Source organism: Danio rerio, chromosome 8 (genome assembly GCF_049306965.1).
Source record: "Danio rerio strain Tuebingen ecotype United States chromosome 8, GRCz12tu, whole genome shotgun sequence".
In the NCBI taxonomy this organism is placed as follows: Eukaryota; Metazoa; Chordata; class Actinopteri; order Cypriniformes; family Danionidae; genus Danio; species Danio rerio.
Genome location: NC_133183.1, coordinates 55,126,254 through 55,146,396, shown reverse-complemented (window position 1 = coordinate 55,146,396; position 20,143 = coordinate 55,126,254). Strand labels below are relative to the sequence as shown.

General features: G+C 37.4%; 2 protein-coding genes across 3 annotated transcripts in view; one reads left to right on the top strand and one right to left on the bottom strand.

The window, feature by feature from the left end:
- Positions 1-6,830: 6,830 nt before the first annotated feature.
- On the top strand, positions 6,831-18,693 carry ywhabb (tyrosine 3-monooxygenase/tryptophan 5-monooxygenase activation protein, beta polypeptide b). 2 transcript variants are annotated; one of them, XR_012383660.1, is made up of 6 exons: positions 6,831-6,933; positions 9,420-9,720; positions 10,376-10,499; positions 13,924-14,973; positions 15,037-17,961; positions 18,052-18,693. XR_012383660.1 is itself a non-coding variant. In NM_213145.1 (6 exon segments), coding segments are annotated over 5 exon segments (729 nt in total). In that variant the 5' UTR covers positions 6,877-6,933; positions 9,420-9,426; the 3' UTR covers positions 18,103-18,693.
- grk5l (G protein-coupled receptor kinase 5 like) overlaps positions 10,997-20,143 on the bottom strand; it is an 821,722-nt gene continuing 812,575 nt past the window's right edge. The window contains exon 16 of the transcript XR_012384732.1: positions 10,997-11,117. The gene's annotated coding sequence lies outside the window, so the exon portion shown is untranslated. The remainder of the gene's footprint in view (positions 11,118-20,143) is intronic.

The window sequence follows — 20,143 nt, the reverse complement described above, 5'->3', positions numbered from 1 at the left end:
GGGAAGCGATCGCTGGTTGTGTGACAGATGTAATGTGTGAGGTGTGTGACACACGCAAGTGAGAATGGTGGCGGCAAAAAAGACATAAGGAGCTTTTTTCAACTAAAAGTGTAAGTCACTCTAAGCTCAAGTTTGCTAATGAATGGGTCTATTATGATAATCCCATTCATGCTCGTTTTCCCCCCGCTTTAATGTGCAGTCTATCATTGTAGCAGACTGATATTGTCTGAATAATATGCCCTGAAAGCTAACCGCAGAATAAACAATTACATGTAAAAGTATATGATTCCTGCAAGTTCTCCTAATCTCTCAGATTAACGTGTCCAATTTGAAACAATTTGTCAGAAAAAATACAGCCTTCATCTATCGTCTGTACACAGGCTCAATCTCCGACAAAGACATTACATGAAAGTCTGGCTTTTGAATCTTCTTGAACGTGGAGATGAGGTGATGGCGAACAAAGGCTTCACAATTGAGGACATGATCACTAAAGTTGGGGCTACACTGATAACTCCAATATTCAAGTGTGACCGGCAGTTCAGCAAGACAGTCTGTCAAAAAACACAAAGCATTGCATGGCTCAGAATTCTGGTGCATAGAGTTATACTAAGAGAACCACATCTTTGATTCTGTTGTAGCACTCAGCTCGCACAAACAATTGACCAAATCTGGCATAACTGCTGCTTTATGGTAAATTACCAGGGACCAATGTAAAATGAGCTACATTACTGCAATAACTCCTGGGGCCTGTACCTCGAAGCTAGATTATCTGGCTACACAGTTAATTTTCAGTTTAGTTTGCACAAACTCTTAGTTCAAGAGTTCACACTTAGCTGATGATTAATTATAAAGCTTGTTTGGCAAGAGAGCCCTGAGCTCATGAGATCCTCGAGCCCAGGGCTCCCTCCCGTTGCAAAGCGGGAGGGGAGTTTGAGCTCAGGTAGATCTCGAGAACTCCCCTGCTGTAGCAAGTGAATGCTCTTGAAACTAATTACTAACTAGAAGCGTGTCTATGTTGACAATTTGGATTGTTCAATTGACTTAATTGCATGTTTTTAGGCGGTGGGAGGAAACCAAGGAACCCGGGGGAAATCCATGTGAGCACGGGGAGAAGTGCAAAACTCCGCACAGAAATGTCTGCTAGTTTTGGTAAAGCCAGGAACCAGAGACATTCTTGCTGTGAGGCGACAGTGCTAGGCACTGGGCCACCGTGTCACCCGTCTAAGAAGGAGGCATAGGGGAGGAAGGGGGGACTCTTCAAAACGAAGATAGCAATGGAATAAACCCCAGGGTATTTATAGTACTTTAGGAGTCATCTGATTGGATCGTAGTGAATTAGATAATGCGGGTCAGCTGCTAGCAATCATAAGCACGTGATCCTCTCGAAATTTGTTTATACATAAACTTCACTTAAAGCCAACCTCTACATGATCCGCATTATCGGACAGATTTAGACAGAACTTCAGCTTGTAGACAGAACTGAATTTCCATACACTTAACCACCGATATATGTGGAATATTTGCAGACTTCCTTTTCCTTTTGCCTCCAGAATACATAGATGTGAAGCATCTTAGATAAAGCATAGACAGTAATTTATAAGTGAACATCTAAGTATCAAAAGGACCCTTTTTTAATCAAAATGTCCTTACTGCAGTCTGTAACTACAATAACTGGACCAGATCCACAACGTAGTGCACCTTCTACCGCCCAGCGAAGTAACCCCCAAGCTACTGTGATGGTTGGGTTTAGGGGAGGTGTAGATGATCGTCCATTATGTAGTTGACCTGGTCCAGTATGTCATTAAGCTGCGGGCTGCAGCGAGGACTGTCTCTTTATAATAATCATAAATCACCTAATATAGAAAACTGTCCTATTATGAATGTAACAGTTACTTTGAATATGAAAAAAACATTAAGCAAGTTTTATTATTTTGCAAATAAATTAAATAAATTAAAGTAACAATTATTGTTTTTTATGATCCAATTTTTGTGTATTTATGAAGTGAGAAATTATAAAAAAAAAATAAATAAATAAAAAGTGACCCTCTGTACTTAATTTTTATTTTGCTAAAATGAAGCAGTCCTGCTGTACCAACCACTTACCTTTGCATCTCCTGCTGCACTGTGGCTGGTCTGACAGGTCGACTGTTGGTGAGTTTTTTCCCTTTCATTTCTAATGCAGTCCATGAGCACTCGAGCTGCAGACTCAATGTTTGTGTTTTGTTAATTTTGAGAAAAATTGAACATTTAACATATATGGAAAGTGGAAGTCCTGAAAGCAATGCCAAAAAGGAAACCTGTATTGAGTTGAGGGTTCATCAATCCTTTATGAAAAATATTATTTATTTTATAAATATAAATTTTAAGCTATCAAGGCAGTTTTGGGTGTAATCCATTACTAAGGAAAGTTATATTATATATATTTTTAAATGACTACACCCAGCCCTGCATTCTCTATTTACAATTACATTCTCTACTTTTACTTGAAGATTAATATCTTACTGTATTTTTATATTATACAATTATTATACTACACATTTTATTACACTGCACTTCTTTGCTTTTTTACAGTGGTAACTGAACTACAATTTTTGAACATTAGCAATTTGAAAAAAAACAAACAAACATTAGGATATCGTGTATGATAATAAAACAATAGGGGATATTTAAGGTCTGACATTAAAACACGTTTTTCAAACTGTGTATTCTAAAAGCCCGTGCACACCGAGATGTTTTTTTGCTCGTGTTTTCCGTCGCTGTTTAGCGCTTCGTGACTAAATGAAGGGTGTCAAAGTGATCGTGCACGCCATGCGCAAAATCGTCATAAAAAAACGCTTGTTTTTTGTTTAGATGCACCGCATCAAAGCCTTCTCCACCAATCAGATTGGCACTTTTGTTCACGTGCACAGAGCTGATGAAGTACCAGTAAAAAGCACTTGGAGGCGCTCAAGCGCAAGACTGTCAATGCCCAGAGGCTATATGAACGTTGTGCTGCTTATTGCACTTTGAACAATTATCATTTCTTCATCTCTAGAGCTGCTACTTAAACCATCCATGCTTGTTCGAGTCACCAGTAACTTTAACAACAAGCATGTAAACTTCTCTCTTCCTCTTCTTCTGCATAATACAGGGTGTCAGAGGCTGAAAATAATGTACAGAATCACATTGTTAATGATAACACTGTCATAGACAAATGGCCAGAATGTTTGACTAGTGGTATGAACATTACACACACCATATCACAGATTATAACATAATAAACATCATTAGCTTTATAAATCATTGACTTTTACCTGTACTTTTTATTAAGTTTCTTCTTTTTTCAATTGTTTTTTGGGGGAATGGCAGTGTTGTTGTTTTTGCTTGTGGTATATTGTTGATATCACCTAAAAATCAATTTTATTTAATGTAATTATGTGTAATTTTCCCAGAGATGGGTTGCGGCTGGAAGGGCATCCGCTGCGTAAAAACTTGCTGGATAAGTTGGTGGTTCATTCCACTGTGGCGACCCCGGATTAATAAAGGGACTAAGCCGACAAGAAAATGATGAATTGTGTGTAATTAAATTATTTTTTTTACCTGGAAAAATGAAAAGTAAATTAATATACGTACTCTCTTCAATATCGGTGATGTCACTATCTGACTCTAAAAGCTGTAAAGGTGGTCTCTTCAGCCTGGGCTGCATTTTTCCAGAGATGGAAGCATCAGAAAGTTCAGGGCATGACGTATTTTGAGCTTTAATCATGAGCTTTTGTGCTGTAATGTAGTCAACTAAAGAAAAAAAAACATTATTGGGAACAAAAAGTAAAACATTTATGAAGCATAATGAAAAAAAATGATTGTGTAAAATGATCATTGTAAAAATGATTGATAATAACTGAAAATGGATAAGAATCCAAATTTCAGCTATTAGTTTTACTGCCTTTATCTCTGATCCTCATTAATATAAAACAGACAATACAATTTATTGACATACCTGATGATTTGAAAACTCTATGGACTTGCAATCTGATCCATCTGATTTTATCAGGTAAGGACATTTTTCTATATTTTTTCTATATTTACAGACCACTGCAAACATCACACCAGTAATGTGCAAGATTTGTATTGTTATTTTTATCTTTTTGTGTGCAAGTTGAAAATATTCAAACAATTCCATACAGTCATATTTCTAATAACTTGCAATCCTGCTGTTTATCTGTTTTGGTATTTACTTTTCAAGAAAAACAAGATGTGCATGGCATGTGTGTTTACAATTATAAACATTATATTTTCCACATTATGGACATACTGCGTTTTAGGTAACATAATTGCATTTAATACGGTAGTACTTAGAGTAGAGTAGTATACTCCTTACCTCATCTAATTCTTCTTACCATACATCCGGAATTACAGCAACGCTGTGGTCTGAGGTAAATTCAACAACTGAAAACATGCTGAAAGACAAGTTACATGAGTCATTTGAAAACAACACTGAGTGGTTAAACAATAGAGTTTAATGCAACTTACACATAATTAAAATCCAGAAATTATCAATAGGAGAATTTGCTGAAGGTGTGTAGTCATGATTGTGAAGGAGAGCTCTTTAGTCATGATTGTGAAGGAGAACTGTTTAGTCATGTTTGTGAAGGAGAGTCAGGTAGACCACCCTTTGCTCCTGGTCAATCTTTATTGCTCTTTTTTACTCTGACTCACTTTTTCTTTTGGGATCATTTGTTGAAGAGTGTTCTTTTGACAAACATATGCTCCAATTATTGATGATTCACAAGGCATCGTAAACAGGGGAGATGGATGGAGAAAAAATCTACACGGGTATTCATCCTTATTTTTATCAATGACCTCACAACATTTGCCATCTTCTAAAATAATGCAATTGTCTGGTTGTCTAAAAGAAATGACATTGCCTCTTTGAACACTTTGTAAAGTTGTATCATCTTGGACTTCTTTGATCCTTTTCACAATTTGCACAAGAGGGCTCTTTTCTGAGTGCACCATTGTCTTCAACTTCTGCGTCTGATTCTCAAACGGAAAAGCACTGCATTCATCCAGACAACCATAAGTCTTTGCATCATATGCAAGGGGAAGCATTGAATGCACATTGTACACCAAGAATAATGGTCCATAAAGCTCTCTGCCCCTAGCTACAAAATACTGTAGCAATTTGTGTGCATATGAAACATGTTGACTGACCAAGGAGGGGCATAGATGGAAATAGCAACACTAAATGTCAGGAAGTGTTCATACAGGTCTTGCCGCAGAATTCTTGATAAAACCAATATTCCAGTGTAAACTAGGAACTGTCTAAGCTCTGTTGCTTTCCACCTTTCCAGGTGGCTCAAACTTTGTGGTTTTCGAGCAAAACATGAAGGAATCATACCCGTCAACCCTCCCGTTTTTCCCGGGATTCTCCCGTATTTTACTGTTCTATCCCACTATCATCCCTTTAAGGTATTTTCCCGTATTTTCAGTCTTTCTCTGAACAGCCGAGCCTCCCTATACGCAACCCATACCGCCGAACCACCAGGGGTCGCCCCTTGCTCTAAAACGAGAGTCTTCTGTGCTTTTGCTTTGTTTAGGAATGAAAATTATAAACGCTTATAAATAAATATTAAAAACGGCGCGATTCCATTTCCTCTTGATTACAGGTGCCGTGGCCCATACGATCCCCAAAACAATCATATAATGGTGCATGACTGTCAGCTGACGTGCTCCATAATGATAAACAGATGCTGTTTCCCAAACGGATTCTGTACACGCGATTTGAAGCGTAGAGAAAGATATTATTTGTTACTATAAAGGTAAAACTGATAAAATATCAGAGAACTACATTATTAACTTTTTATTTTGCATGGAAAAATTTTATTCACAAGCATAAATTCTCCAATTCTCAGCCTTCTTTTTCACATTTTTCAATTGAAATATTTTTTTTTATCTCTTTAACTGGTTAAAAACAAGAAAGGCAATTGATTCTTGGATTATTATGATAATTATTTTGAAAATATCACTGATACAGAAGTCCTTCTTTCCTCTTGCTGTATTTGTGTTATTTATGTATCTCTGTTTAATTTTTTACTTTTTTCTTTTTTTGTTTCTCTATCTTTTTTTTTTATTTATGTGTTTATAATATTATTTAACCTGGTCTGTTATTATCATTATTACTATCATTGTCTTTTTGAGTAAGATTGAATTTTGTATGTTTGTTACTGAAGTTAATTAATATATATTTTTTTATTGACTTCAATAACAAACATAAAAAATTCAATTTTACACAAACACAATGATAATAACACATAATATAAACATTAAAAATTTAATAAAAAGAGAAACAAAAGAGAGAAAAGAAAGAAAAAAAAGAAAATAAGTTTAAACATATACATACATAACACAAATACAGCAAGAGGAAAGGATTTATGTATCCGTGAAATTTCCAAAATATTTATCATAAAAAACTAAGAATCTATCACGTTTCTTATTATTAACTAGTCTAAGAGATTTAATAAAAACATCAATTTCTATTAAAAAATGTGTAAAAGAAGGCTGCGAACTGGAGAATTTTTGTTTGTGAATAAAATATTTTTCATACAAAATAAAAAGTTAATAATGTAATTCTCTGAAATATCAGTTTTAAGTCAATTAATAAATAAAAAAAATCAGCCCATTGAAATTACGTCAACACTTTTCACAAAGCTCTCAGTGTTTTCTCATTATTTTATTCCCCTTCGTTTCCCATGCTTCTCTTTACTCCATCTCAGCAGGTGGCGGAATTGGCCAAAACGTTTTTTGGTAATCGCGAGAAATGCAGAAGAATAAGGAAGCGGAAGTGTTAGTGTAAGCGGAAAAGGTACTACCCAGAACTACCGGAGAGCAAGAAGGGTACGGGACATAAATCGTATCTTTTTAGCGTTTAAAATCATCGAAAACACGGTTCAAAACGTGAGTATACGTTACTTTTTCGTTATATCACTTTTTTATCCCACACAAAATGTTTTCGTTTCCTCGAGTGTGTTCATTTCTGTCAGGCAGCGAAGGGATTTAACGTTAGCGGGTTGCTAAGCGCTTCAGGCCTCGCTGTCAGAATTATTCTAGTGAAACATCTAGACTTCCCACCAAAATATTGTATTATATAGTTGTGTAATGTTAACAGTATTGTTTAAGAGGATTAATAAACGCCTGTCATCATTTCAGAGAAATACATCCTTGCAAATGAAAGGGTGTGGGGTTAACCTGCTAACCTTAGATCCCTTCAGCGGAGCATTACGAGCTGTCTTTGCCACATTAACGACGGTCAATACACGGACTTTGCTTATTCACAGAATTTTATTGTTTAAGTTTATTTGATACTAGCCTACTTTAAATTAGGATTTAAGCTCCCATTTCTACTAAAAAGCAGTTGTCGAGTGTGTTCATATTTTAGGACGTCTGACATGAAGAGAAACTCTGCCTTCTTTGACGCAAAAAGCATAAAAAAGACACGTGTATGTATGTGTGTGTGTGTGTGTGGTATATTCTGCTTAGCAGATATATGAACACCACTCACAAATCTCATTTAACTTGATATATTTTATAGGATGTTTTACAATATTATATTTGTGCATATACATTAGATTAGTCAGTAACAAAGCCAAATCTGGAGCTTATCTAACAAAATAGTTTAGAAACATTACTAACTCAAATTTGTATGTTAGGGGGATTTTTTTTTAAAGAAAAAGCAAAAAAAAAAAAAACAAGAAAAACTAAATTATAAAATGTTGAAATTTTGTAGTTTGTATTTTTTTTCCAATGTTTTGCTTTAATTTTAATGTATTATCAATGTGTTCGGTGACTAAAATTATATTTTAATAAATATGTTTAATCTGTTTTGTTCAAATGCACAAAATATTACCTATATTCACTGAGAAATTGAAAAAATATGTATTTTTAAAAATGTATATATACAGTTAAAGTCAGAATTATAACCCCCCTTAATTATTAGCACCCCTATTTTTTCCCCCCCAATTTCTGTTTAATGAAGAGAAGGTTTTTTCAACACATTTATAAACTTAATAGTTTTATTAACTCATCGCTAGATATTTTTCAAGGCACTTTTATACAGCTTACAGTGACATTTAAAGGCTTAACTATGTTAACTAGGAAGGTTAGGGTAATTAGGCAAGTTATTGTATAATGATGGTTTAATCTGTAGACAGTCAAAAAATAGCATAAGGGGGCTAATACTTTTGTCCATAAAATGGTGTTTAAAAAAATAGAGGTGTGAACCTACACTGGTCTCACGGTTCTGTTACGATTATCCTGCCATCCATTTGGTTCAATTCGATATCACAGTCCATTGACGATGCTTTCCATACACAGTTTTATATTTTCTTCATAACAGAATTCTTGTATTAAAATGTATGAATATATTTATATACTATTTGTAATGCAATTTTGTCATTTAAAACAGTCAGATATATAAACTGTACCTTTAAACAACACGAGCATTTATAGCAGTTAATATAAACAAATATAAATATCCCGCTCGCTCTCTGATCCTTGTCTACCCTTTTGATTGGTCACACCCTCAACAAAAGCGGCTGCGATTGGCTCTTGTGCGCTGCGCTCTTTACAGATGAGTGACACTGATAAGCGGCAGCGGCGATCATAGCTGATCCATGATAGATATGGTGGAGAAAACTCTGCAGGCACGCGCTCGTGTCTATCCAGAAGTATCGCTGTAAAACAGCCGAGAGGAGAGGAAAAGTCAAGCCAGCAGGTCAAATAGGCCCACAGTGAGTGAGTGAGAGAGAAAGAAAGAAAGAAAGAAATGGAGTACTTTCATTCTCTGAATCACAGTGAAATAAGGGCTTCTGCTGTAAGTGTCAGTGAAAGACTGATCCAGCAATTGTGCACAGTTTCTGCGTTTTTAAGTAGTTGGAGCATTGTAAATTTCTCACTCTCGCCTCCCTCACCATAGTAAGCTTCATTGCATGTGAGATAAATGACATCAGTGCACAATAACCGATTATGATTATTGAACCGATAACGCATCTTTATCGCGGTGCACCAAAGAAACAATTAATTTGACACCCCTATTAAAAAATTAAAAACTGTTTTTGTTCTAGCTGAAATAAAACAAGACTTTCTACAGAAGAAAAAAATATTTTTAGACGTACTGTGAAAATTCCTTGCTTTAAACATAATTTTGTAAATATTTATCAAAAGAAAACAATATTCAAAGTGGGGGCAAATAATTCTGACTTCAACTGTGTGTACGTGTATATATACATAATTTTTTTAACAGTAGTGGCAAACAGGTCAGGTTCTTTTTCGGCCAAAAAAAAAAATTATATTCACCTTTTTTTCAATTTAAGGCTTATATTGGTTTTGTCCTGTGCTTTCATGGAAGTATCTTATTAATGTAACTATTGTTCTCCCCATTTCAGTGTAAAAATGGACAAGAGCGATCTGGTGCAGAAAGCCAAGCTAGCCGAACAGGCCGAGCGGTATGATGACATGGCAGCAGCAATGAAAGCTGTGACTGAAGGTGGTGTGGAGCTTTCCAATGAAGAGCGCAACTTGCTCTCTGTGGCTTACAAGAATGTGGTGGGTGCCCGGCGCTCATCCTGGCGCGTCATCTCAAGCATTGAGCAGAAGACCGAGGGGAATGAGAAGAAGCAGCAGATGGCTCGCGAGTATCGTGAAAAGATCGAGACCGAACTACAGGACATTTGCAGTGATGTGCTGGTATCTTCACATCCTTGTCTGAACCTCCTAAACCTTTTGTGTTCATTTATATAATTTGTTTAGTTATTCAAATTATATTAATATATATTTACTTATTAATTAAACAATTTATATATATATATATATATATCTTTGTCTTTGTTGCCCAAGTTAACATATTTATGGTGAAATCTGAGAGCTTCGTCAAAATTTCAGAAAAAAATAGGCAAAAATTATTTATGCCATATGCCTTCAGTGGTTCAATTGAAATGTTATCAATTAATTAAAATACATTTGTGCGTACACACAACAAAATACTGACTTAATTTAACAGTTCCTTCAGTGAAGGGTGCCTCTGATCTGTTTCTTCTTGGCTGTGCCTCTTATGTATTTCCTTGGATACACCAAGGAACTTTTTCAAAGAGAGAAAGTCAGATGGAAGCTCTCAGATTTCAACTGTTATTTTAATTTGTGTAATGTAGATAAATTACGTATTTAGTCGTTTGAATCGACATGAGGGTCAGTAATTAATAACATCATTTTCAATTTCGGTGAATTGGCCCTTTAAGATGCAAGACTTAGCTATTCATCATATTGTTCAGTCTGCTTTTTTAAATAATGGATATTTTAGATCACAAAAATTAACCACCTTGATTGTCACAATCTGTCTTTACAGGGTCTTTTGGAGAAGTACCTCATTGCCAATGCCTCTCAAGCAGAGAGCAAGGTTTTTTACCTGAAAATGAAAGGCGATTACTATAGATATTTATCTGAGGTAGCATCCGGAGAGTCCAAGGCCAGTAAGTGCATCTAAATGTTTGTCTATCTTATCTATATGAAATAAATTTTTTTTGGCTGTAATACTTTTGGAGATCTAAAATTAAAGCCTGAAGCAGGGACTGTATTTAATGCTGTGTTTTCTTTTTTTTACTATTTTGTTAGTGATCTTACACTTCGTGCACCCAACCCACGACATTTCAAGCAAATGCAATTAAAGTTTTTTTTTGTGGAAAGTAGATTTTTCTTAATTGTTATTTAAGGCTTAAAATACTCTGTATCATACCACACATCAGATATAAAATTTCTCCTTGTTTAACACTATTTGACCATCAGGTGGTGTTGTGAGCATATAAAGCCTCAACAAATGAACCCTTTTGTGAACTACTTGACTGAAAAGCTTTAGTGCTTTATAACAGTGGTCCCCAACCTTTTTTTAACTGCGGACCGGTCAACGCTTGACAATTTTACTGTGGACCGGGGGGTTGAAATAATAATAATAATAAACGTGAATCCACTGTGTACTCATATGGAACTTTATTAGCACATTGCTCCAATATTACAATGCTATTATAACATTAGGAAGTAATAACTTTATTAACGCATTGCTCCAACAATATAACATATTATAACATCAAAAACTGTCCATAACGCTAAATCAATGGGAACCTTGAGCTTGTTTCTTTGCAACGAGATGGTCCCATCTGGGGGTAATGGCAGAAGGAAGATTGCCGGAAAAAGCACGTGCACGTCTAGAACGTGTTGACGAGAGATGTCTGCTTTAGCCAATCAGAACAGTCAGACGCATTCACGTCCGCGCGGTTTATGAGAATAAATGCCTTTGAATGTTTTTCCAGACACATTTAGCTGCTAGAAATTAGGCAGATAACGATTATATGTTCATTTTACTGCCAACCGTGTAAATAATTATCGATAAGATGCTTGTGATAAGCCGTTGTTTGTTTGCCTTCAAGCTTTGCGTGTGCCCGTGAAACAGCTGTTAACACCAGCACACACACATATCATGTACATCTCGACATGCGAAAGTGTTTCTCTATATGTTTTCATTGAAGTTGTTCACAAAACTGATCCATCCACAGAGTTTGTGATGTAGTCGAATGTTTACAAATACAAGCGCAGCCGTTTAGAGCTCATTTCTGGTTAATGATGTCAGAATTCCTGGTATTTTGGAATGGATGTGTAAATGCTCTTTTCCGGAAAAATTCCGTAACGTCTGTGTGAACAGCGCTTTTTTGAATTTACCGGTACAGTCATTCCTGAAATTTTCGATATATATTTACCGGTATCACTGTGTGAAAGGGGATATTGACACCCGAAGTGTGTTTCTTGTGTCCAGTCTACTCCTTTGCCTTGTTTTTTCTGTCACTGCAGAAAACCCCGCTTCACACAGATAGGATGTTGGAAATGGCAATAGGGTTTTCAGCGCTGTGTTAAGCCTGATTTATACTTCTGCGTCAGGTGACCGGCGTAACCCACGGCGCAAGCAACGTGTGTGGCTGTGCATTTATACTTCTGCGCGCTGTCTCTGTTGGTCTGCATTAACACTTCCGAAACGCTAGTTGGCAGTGAGGTGTAAGTGTTCCTCTGTGTCGAGTTTCTTCGCTTCTGTTTTGGTTTTCCTGAACACTTCCTGGTTGTACAAGTGACTCAAACTCGCTCATTTTGAGGCAGGAACCGGCGGACGTGCAACAACTTTAACTATGAGGTAAACACAAAATAAAACTTTCCATCCGGAGCTCCTTCACGGTACTCCACACTTGTATACAATCGCTGGCGCCATTTGCACGGCTCCCGGTCCCGCCCAGACTCGTCAGCGCTACCAAGCCGACCAATCACAGAGCTTGCGCTGCGCGTTGTTGCGACGTGTAGTTACATTTTTTTTGAGAGGTGCACGTCAGTGACGCAGATGGCCACGGCGAAGGGCTATGCGTCAGCGCCGTAGCATACGCTGGTGTTTGACGCAGAAGTATAAATCAGCCTTTAGCGATCTCTGGGTATTTTGCCATGACTTTAATCCAGAACACCGGCAGAGTTGTTGTCTCGAACACTGTTTAAGGCAGCTGTCATTTGCGATCTCCAGCAGTTGCTCTTCTTCTTGCACGGATATGCTGGATTCAGCTGGTTTGTTGACAAATGGGTCACGTATCCATTCCTTGGCCGTTTGTGGGTCCTTTGAGGTTGGGAAGTAGCGCTCAAACTCCTTTAACAGCGAAGACTGGTGATCCTGCACCAGCTTGGTGAGTGAGGGCGCAGGCTCAGTCTCACACAAAATCCTTGCTAATGTTTGAAACATGGTCAATATGCCTCTGTTCACGCGCCGTCCCCACAAATCCAGTTTGCCTTTAAATGCAGCTACTTTATCTGCAAACTTAAAGATAATTCATACTTGTGCAGCCCGGTACTGATTGATCCACGGCGGCCCGGGGGTTGGGGACCACTGCTTTATAAGGCTTCATCTCACCACCATGGTTTAGAATTTAATTTATGTTGAGGAAATGGATAACCGCAGTGTGGATGCTCCTCACCATGACACAAAAATATGCTTGGGTAGCAACTAGCAAAACATTTTTTTTATATAATTTTAATAAGGCTAGTCTAATTGGTCTGAGATTAGGGCATCTTCCTAATTTTAATTCACGAAAGTGTTCTCAGCAAAACATGAGTCGATTTCAGTTTCGATAAGATATTAATTTCAGTAAATCACTTATTTCTGTCTTGGTGCACAACCAGGGCTTAATGCTAAGGATTTCTTTTACAAGAAGGCTAATAAAATAAGAACAAACTAATGAGAAACGGCACAAATAAACTCAATAGAGCAAGATATACATTAAAACCAACTTTCATTATTTTGGTAGGTGTAGTATGCTGTTACAGAATTCGAGTATAGATGGCTGTCAGACAGCACACAATCCTGAATCAGTTCACTTTCCTGGCATATTGCATTGGAACTGTCAAATACACATAAAAAATTCATAATATCTGTATTCATAGTAAACAGGATTTAATTTATTTTTTAATTAATATAATTTTTTATTTAGATTACATTTGTAACTCTGGTTTTAATAAAGAAAAAGAATAAAAATAACTTCAGTGTTCTTGTAGTAAATCAGAAATCTTATTAAATTTTGATCTCCTTTTGTTGGAAATGGAAAAAAAGAAATGTGCTGTGCCAGGATTTACCACCTCTCGGGCTTAGGCTTGCCAAGACATAAACGTTACTTTGACGTTATTGCATATTTATACATTGACATTTTCTTAGATGTTAATTTTTAAATCGGCAACTTTGAGAAAAAACAGAATTAATGAACTTTCAGGACAATGCAGCACTGCCAGTTGAATCATCAGCAGTTACAAGAACTTTCCAGTGTCTCTTACACTGTCAATCTTACTGTTATGCCCTTTTCTCTCTTTTTTTTTCCCCCTCAGCCACGGTTGAGAACTCTCAGAAGGCTTACCAGGATGCTTTTGACATAAGCAAGAAGGACATGCAGCCCACGCACCCTATACGGTTGGGTCTTGCCCTCAACTTCTCCGTTTTTTACTATGAGATCCTCAACTCTCCTGAGAATGCCTGCCAACTTGCCAAGACGGTGAGTATATGGCTATAAAGGGCTGTTCACATGGGACAAGTTCTTGTTTTTTTACAAAAGCTGAGATGTTTTCAACCAAAAAAAAAAAACGGTTGATGGAAACGCCATGATGCGCATACATTTTGAAAATGTGCATAAAAACATATGCGCATAACCGAGTAGGATAAACTTTGTATTCGATAAGAAAAGTTGCGCATAAACTACGATGCAAACACTTACCGGACAAACTCCAGCAAGCGCATTAAAAAAGATCATGTGATTTTGTTAAAAAGAGATCATGTGATGATAAAAATGTGTGTGAATGGAGAAACCATCAGACTGAGCACACTGTAAAACATCAGAAATGTTGTTTTGGTCATTATAAAACGCCTTACCATTTCAGTATTAGTGTTATTATATTATTATTGGCCACCACAATCAAGAGCGTCTGTGGTTCGCGTCTGACACATTCAAATGCCATCGAGCATTCACTGCATGTCAGGATTGCTTTCTGAGGCGCAAGTCATTTATTAGATGACGGACAGATTGACACAGCAAATTATCACAGCAAATTCTGTTTTTTACTGTTAATATTTGGCGCCAGTTAATCAGGAAGTGACGATTTTGTTCGCTTTGACTCGTTGGATGGAAACGCTACTTAATTCACACGTCTTTAATGCGATAATCCAGTTCATTCGCATTTTTGGATGGAACCATAGCTAATAAGTTTCTATCCACTTATTTTCATGCACATTTTGAAATATATCTACATTTTCCTGGACACACCAAGAAATAAAAAATGTGCATAAAATACATATGCGCACAACTGTGTAAGATCATGTGGTAATAAAAATGGTCATGAATGACCATTGGCCAAGACTAACCACATTGCCAAACACCTCAAAAAGTTGTTTTGGTAATTCTATAAGTTTCATCATGAAAGTGGTTCAGTATTATTACCTCCTAGTAGGGCTGCACGATTCTGGCTAAAATGTGAATCATTAATTTTTATTTTATTTTTTTTGCTTCAAATCAAGATTTTCTCACGATTCTATAGATGTAAAATAAAGATTAATAAGACTTAAGCCGAAAAGAAAATGAATGAATGAGTAGGCTATTATTATTGTTATTCTCAAACATATGGTAAAACAACAATAATAATATTAGGCCTATGTGTATGTCTACTGTTGCCTAAAATGCTAAATTTTGTATAGTCATTATGGTGGACTTGAACAGACTTGCAATAGGCTATGTCCTGTTTGTTAAACCACAGTAAACTAATAACATCAGAATACAACCAAGACCGTGATCTTTTCCGATGAATCGAGCAGCCCTACTTCCTAAAACTTTCTTGGCTGACTGTCTTGTGAATAATTCTATAAGAAAAAGTGCCTACAGTGGCTTGTCCTACCGCAGCAAATTTAAATTGTTTTTTTGATATTTGGTGCAAGCTTCTCAAGAAATTTTCTCTTACCCGCTAGAAGGCAAAAAGGTGCTTTATTTGCAAATGTTGTATGCGATATTCCAGTGTTGTGGGCAAGTCTAATTTACATTTTTGGATGGAAACATAGCTATTAAGACAAAGCATAGTTCCTTTAAGGCAAGTCATTTCACTCCGCAGCCGTCTTTGAAATGCCTCTTGGGCAGTATGATCAGGCATTCTGTCTAAACGGGAAAACATCAAATTCTCCAAAACTGTTTGCGAAGCTTATAATTACATTTAGATATTTGGAATCGCAAATAAAATTAATTTAACGACTGTCTCATAAGTTTCATTATGAAATGTTCGAAACTAAATCTGCATTTTTTTATTGTCACAACCAAGCGGCAACCTCCCGCTCTCCCTCGGGAAGCCAACATGGAAGTAACTAAAACTGCAATTCAACCGAAATTCCGCTAGTCCTGGCCACTCCTGGCTCCATAATAGAGCAAATTTCAGTTGAGCCCACTGTTAGAATGGCCAAATTTACAGCAGAAAAAAAGGTGTTTACAGCCTGGTACAAAAAAAGATTTTGGTTAATACAGCTAATATTACCCTTCATGACAACTGTGAGGGGGTGAATTTTTTTATAACTCATCCGTTTCCCTTATATTAAGTTATATTAAGTTTGCATAATTAAGGGAGTAGCCACTTAAGTGACAGCTAGGTCTCATTGGTCGCCGTCACGTCACCTCAGCTGAATCCTGCAGATTAGCCACTGAACTCGGCATATTTATCGTATTTCTGTGTTGTTTTATGTGGCTTTACACAGTCAACTGTCTTTTGTACTTGTTTCCTACAATTATCATATGGCATGGCACGCTGTGTGCACTTAATTGTGCTCACAAACCATTCACGTGGCCTCCGTTTCCCATGTGAGTAAAGTTATATGATATTTAGAGCTGTAATGCACTCCAGAATCTGACGGAATGATTAGCTGTAGGCTCTAGAACAGTCATCTGAAGTGTTATCATACAGTGTTATGTTGGATTTCATCAATGGGGTATATGCCGAAGCATGCTAATCGGACTTTTAATTTGCCAGTAACCTGGGTTAAGCGCTTCCGGCTAATTGAATGCCAATGCAAAATCCTGTGCGTTTAAGGTCTGTTTTCTTTAAAAATCAGCGATGAGCGAGTGATATCCGATTTAAAGTGGGTCTCAGGTTTTACAAAAAGCACTGCATTAAATTACATTTCCCCCGCCATATCTTTATAATATGAGCATTTATTTTACCCTAGTATATTCAATGGAGCTTCTGCGTTAGCCTGCCGATTCTGACGGGGCGTGCGAGTAAACGGCTTTTTGTCTCGTTTTACCCTTGGGCAACTAAATAAATGCTAAAGTTTATTTAACTGAATGTATTTTAATGACATTACAACATCGATGCTATATAAGGAACCGTATAAAATGGAAAAAAGTTCACAATAACAGGTCAACGGAAGTGTATCAGCATGGGAACAGCTCTAGCTCAGCATATACCCTAAAGTCTTGCATTTACTAACACAGACTATATCTGAAGGGTTTGGAAGTCATTCGCGTTTTCCTCCTGTTGAAAAACGTCATAAGAACAATACTTAGTGGCTAAATGTATTACTACAGTATTTTTAAAAGTCTAAACACTTTATTGATATAGTGTACAACCAAGCACATGTGGTCAGAACACAAACGAGTCACAGGTAATAAAGTATTAAGCGTTCTCCCAAAGTAAAGTGTGTCTGAACTAGGTCCAAGCAAAATGCCAGCAGGTCTCTGTAGCTCTACTCACTTTCCGCCTCATTGCCCTTGTTTGGTATCCCACCGTGAGTGCGATGACGCGCGAACAAAATGGCAAAGGTTAGCCGCGCCTACTTGTGGCTTCTTTTGCGCTCTTCAGAAACCTATGGGTGACGTCATGGATACTACGTCCATATATTTTACAGTCTATGGTCACAACACCAACTTCATTAATGGTCGTTCTACACATTATCATCCTCTGATTAATGCCTCGTCCAGTCGCACTGCTCTTCTGAAGTAATTCACAACTTGGTCTTGATAGCGAATCTCCCCGACATGACAGCAACTCTTTGTTCACAATTATGTGGCTGTTTGAGTAGTTGCTGTCATGTGATGTGCGTTTGACAGGATGGACTGTACCTCGTGTTCATCTCATAGAGATTACAAAACCAGAAAACTTTTGTTTTCAGGTGTAGTTGGTTCTTTCTTATGTCTGTGAAGCAAGTATTGCTGAGATTCCATTGTGTTTGTTGACCACATAATCTGTCGTAAAAGCACACCCCTGGTCTGAGCTTATACCCCGGTGAATCGTCTTCTTTTACAGGCTTTTGATGAAGCCATTGCTGAGCTTGACACTTTAAATGAGGACTCCTACAAAGACAGCACCTTGATCATGCAGCTTCTAAGGGACAACCTCACTGTAAGTCCAGCTTTCTATCTTCTGTGTAAGTTAAACATGTGTTTCAGCACATTGTTGATTCATATACTTTGTTGACTCTTATGCCTATAGCTTTGGACATCAGAAAACCAGGGTGAAGAAGCAGGGGAAAACGAAAACTAGGGGAGCCCTGATCTCCACACACCCACATACATTCATCTTAAATACACAAAAGGCTTCCATCAACTCTCCCACCTCATTCCACCCAACACCACTCACCCTTCTCTATTTAGTTCCCAGCCCTGCTCCTCTATACCCTTTGAATGATGATCAGCACCCGCAGGAAGACGCTCAACGAAACCCTTTAAACAGATCCCCAGCGGCTGTAAAGGGGGTGGGTTGGCTCACAGGGTTATACGCTGACGTTATAGCAGGTCCAATAATTTTGTTTGTGAATTTAATCTGTACTGATTATCAATCCCTGTTCTTTATGTGCGTCTGTGTGACTGTAAGTGTGCGCGTGCCACTAACCAAAAGTAACTGTAGTGGCTGTACGTTTGTGCTTGAAAGTGCGAGTGAATGTATTGGGGATCAGAGGTTGTGAAATCTAATTGTCCTCCTTGATAATTCCCTTTGTTTGACTATAGCAGGCTGTGCATTTTCCTTTTTTCTTTATCTCTCTCTCTCTCTCTCTCTCTTTTTTTTTAGGATAATTCATCTGTATTTACAGGTTTTATTGTATGGTTATTAAACTGGCAGTTTATTTTCACCAAATAGTGAGTGATTCTTGCTTATTTCTTCGCTTGTGTTTTATTTAAATCTGTTTGTGCAAAAACAAATATCTTGGCAATTACTCCTCACCAATGATCGCCTTTCTTCCTGAACCAATGGTAACCACTAGTCTACAGATGGTAACTGATACTTCATACTGGCACACTAAAGTGAGTAATTTTTTTGTGTTTGTGAAAATGTCTTTAGCATAATGCCATGCTACATAGCCCCTTATTTGTTTTTTGCTGCTGGGACTTTCCACTAAGACTCCCTAATCATTTTCACCAACTTTAAGTTTACAAATTGCCGTCGAGACAATCTTAGTGACGTCTCAATGTGTGTGATTTACTTTGTCCACAAACAATAGATGCAGATGTGATATTCATACTTGAGTGGCAGCCATTTTGTAAAACTAAAAGGTCAGAAGACAGTTTGTCCATTAGCATTATAACCAAATGGCTCAACATTAGACACCCAAACAGTAAACCGGTGAACAAAAGTAATTGTCAGAAAGTTACCAAATAGATTAACACAAGGGTTTTTCAACCTAAAAAGACATCTTGGAACGTAAACCAGAGGGACCGAACCCTTGCCCATCCAAAGGCTACATCAAGGGTGCCCACTTATCCCCATTCCTGGAGATCTACCTTTTTGCAGAGTTTAGCTGCAAACCTCTCTTTAGTTAACAAGTTCTCCTTCAGATCCTGCTCGTTTGGTTTAGTTGTGTTTGATCGGGGTTGGAGCTGAACTCTGCAGGAAGGTAGATCTCCAGGAATGGGGATAAGTGGGCACCCTTGATGTAGACTTTGGATGGGCAACTTTGGTCCTGGAGGGCTGGTGCCCTGCATAGTTTTGCTCCAACACTTATCAAACCTGACCTGTTCACACCTGAACAAGTTAATCAGTGGGTGGTCTGAAATTGTATTATTACTATATAGTACACTAAAATCAGTATGCGAGGCAAGTAATCCGTCCAAATGACCTATTACATTGGGCGAGTTTCTGAAGTGAGCATCCGATGCACACTACGCTATCCCAAGTGCGCTGAGAGAGAATTCATGTATAGAACATATCTATTTGTAGATAGATAGATAGATAGATAGATAGATAGATAGATAGATAGATAGATAGATAGATGGAACAGTCGAGTAGTAAATTCAAATGCATTACCTACTGAGTAACAGATGATTTTGGACGCAGCCAATGTCTTCAAGATCACTAGGAAGCAACAGGCAGGTGTGTTTGTTTAGGGTTGGAGCAAAACTCAAATTGCCTAGGGATGCCCATTGCCCATCCCTGATGTAGACCTTTTCAGAATTTTGTCAGAACGTTCATTAATGTAAATTACATAATTATTTTAGCATACAAAATGACACGCGTGGCAAATAAAATAGATTCCCCCTTTCATCTAAAAATACAGTAAAAGATAGAACTCTCAACTTTCTATTCCAGT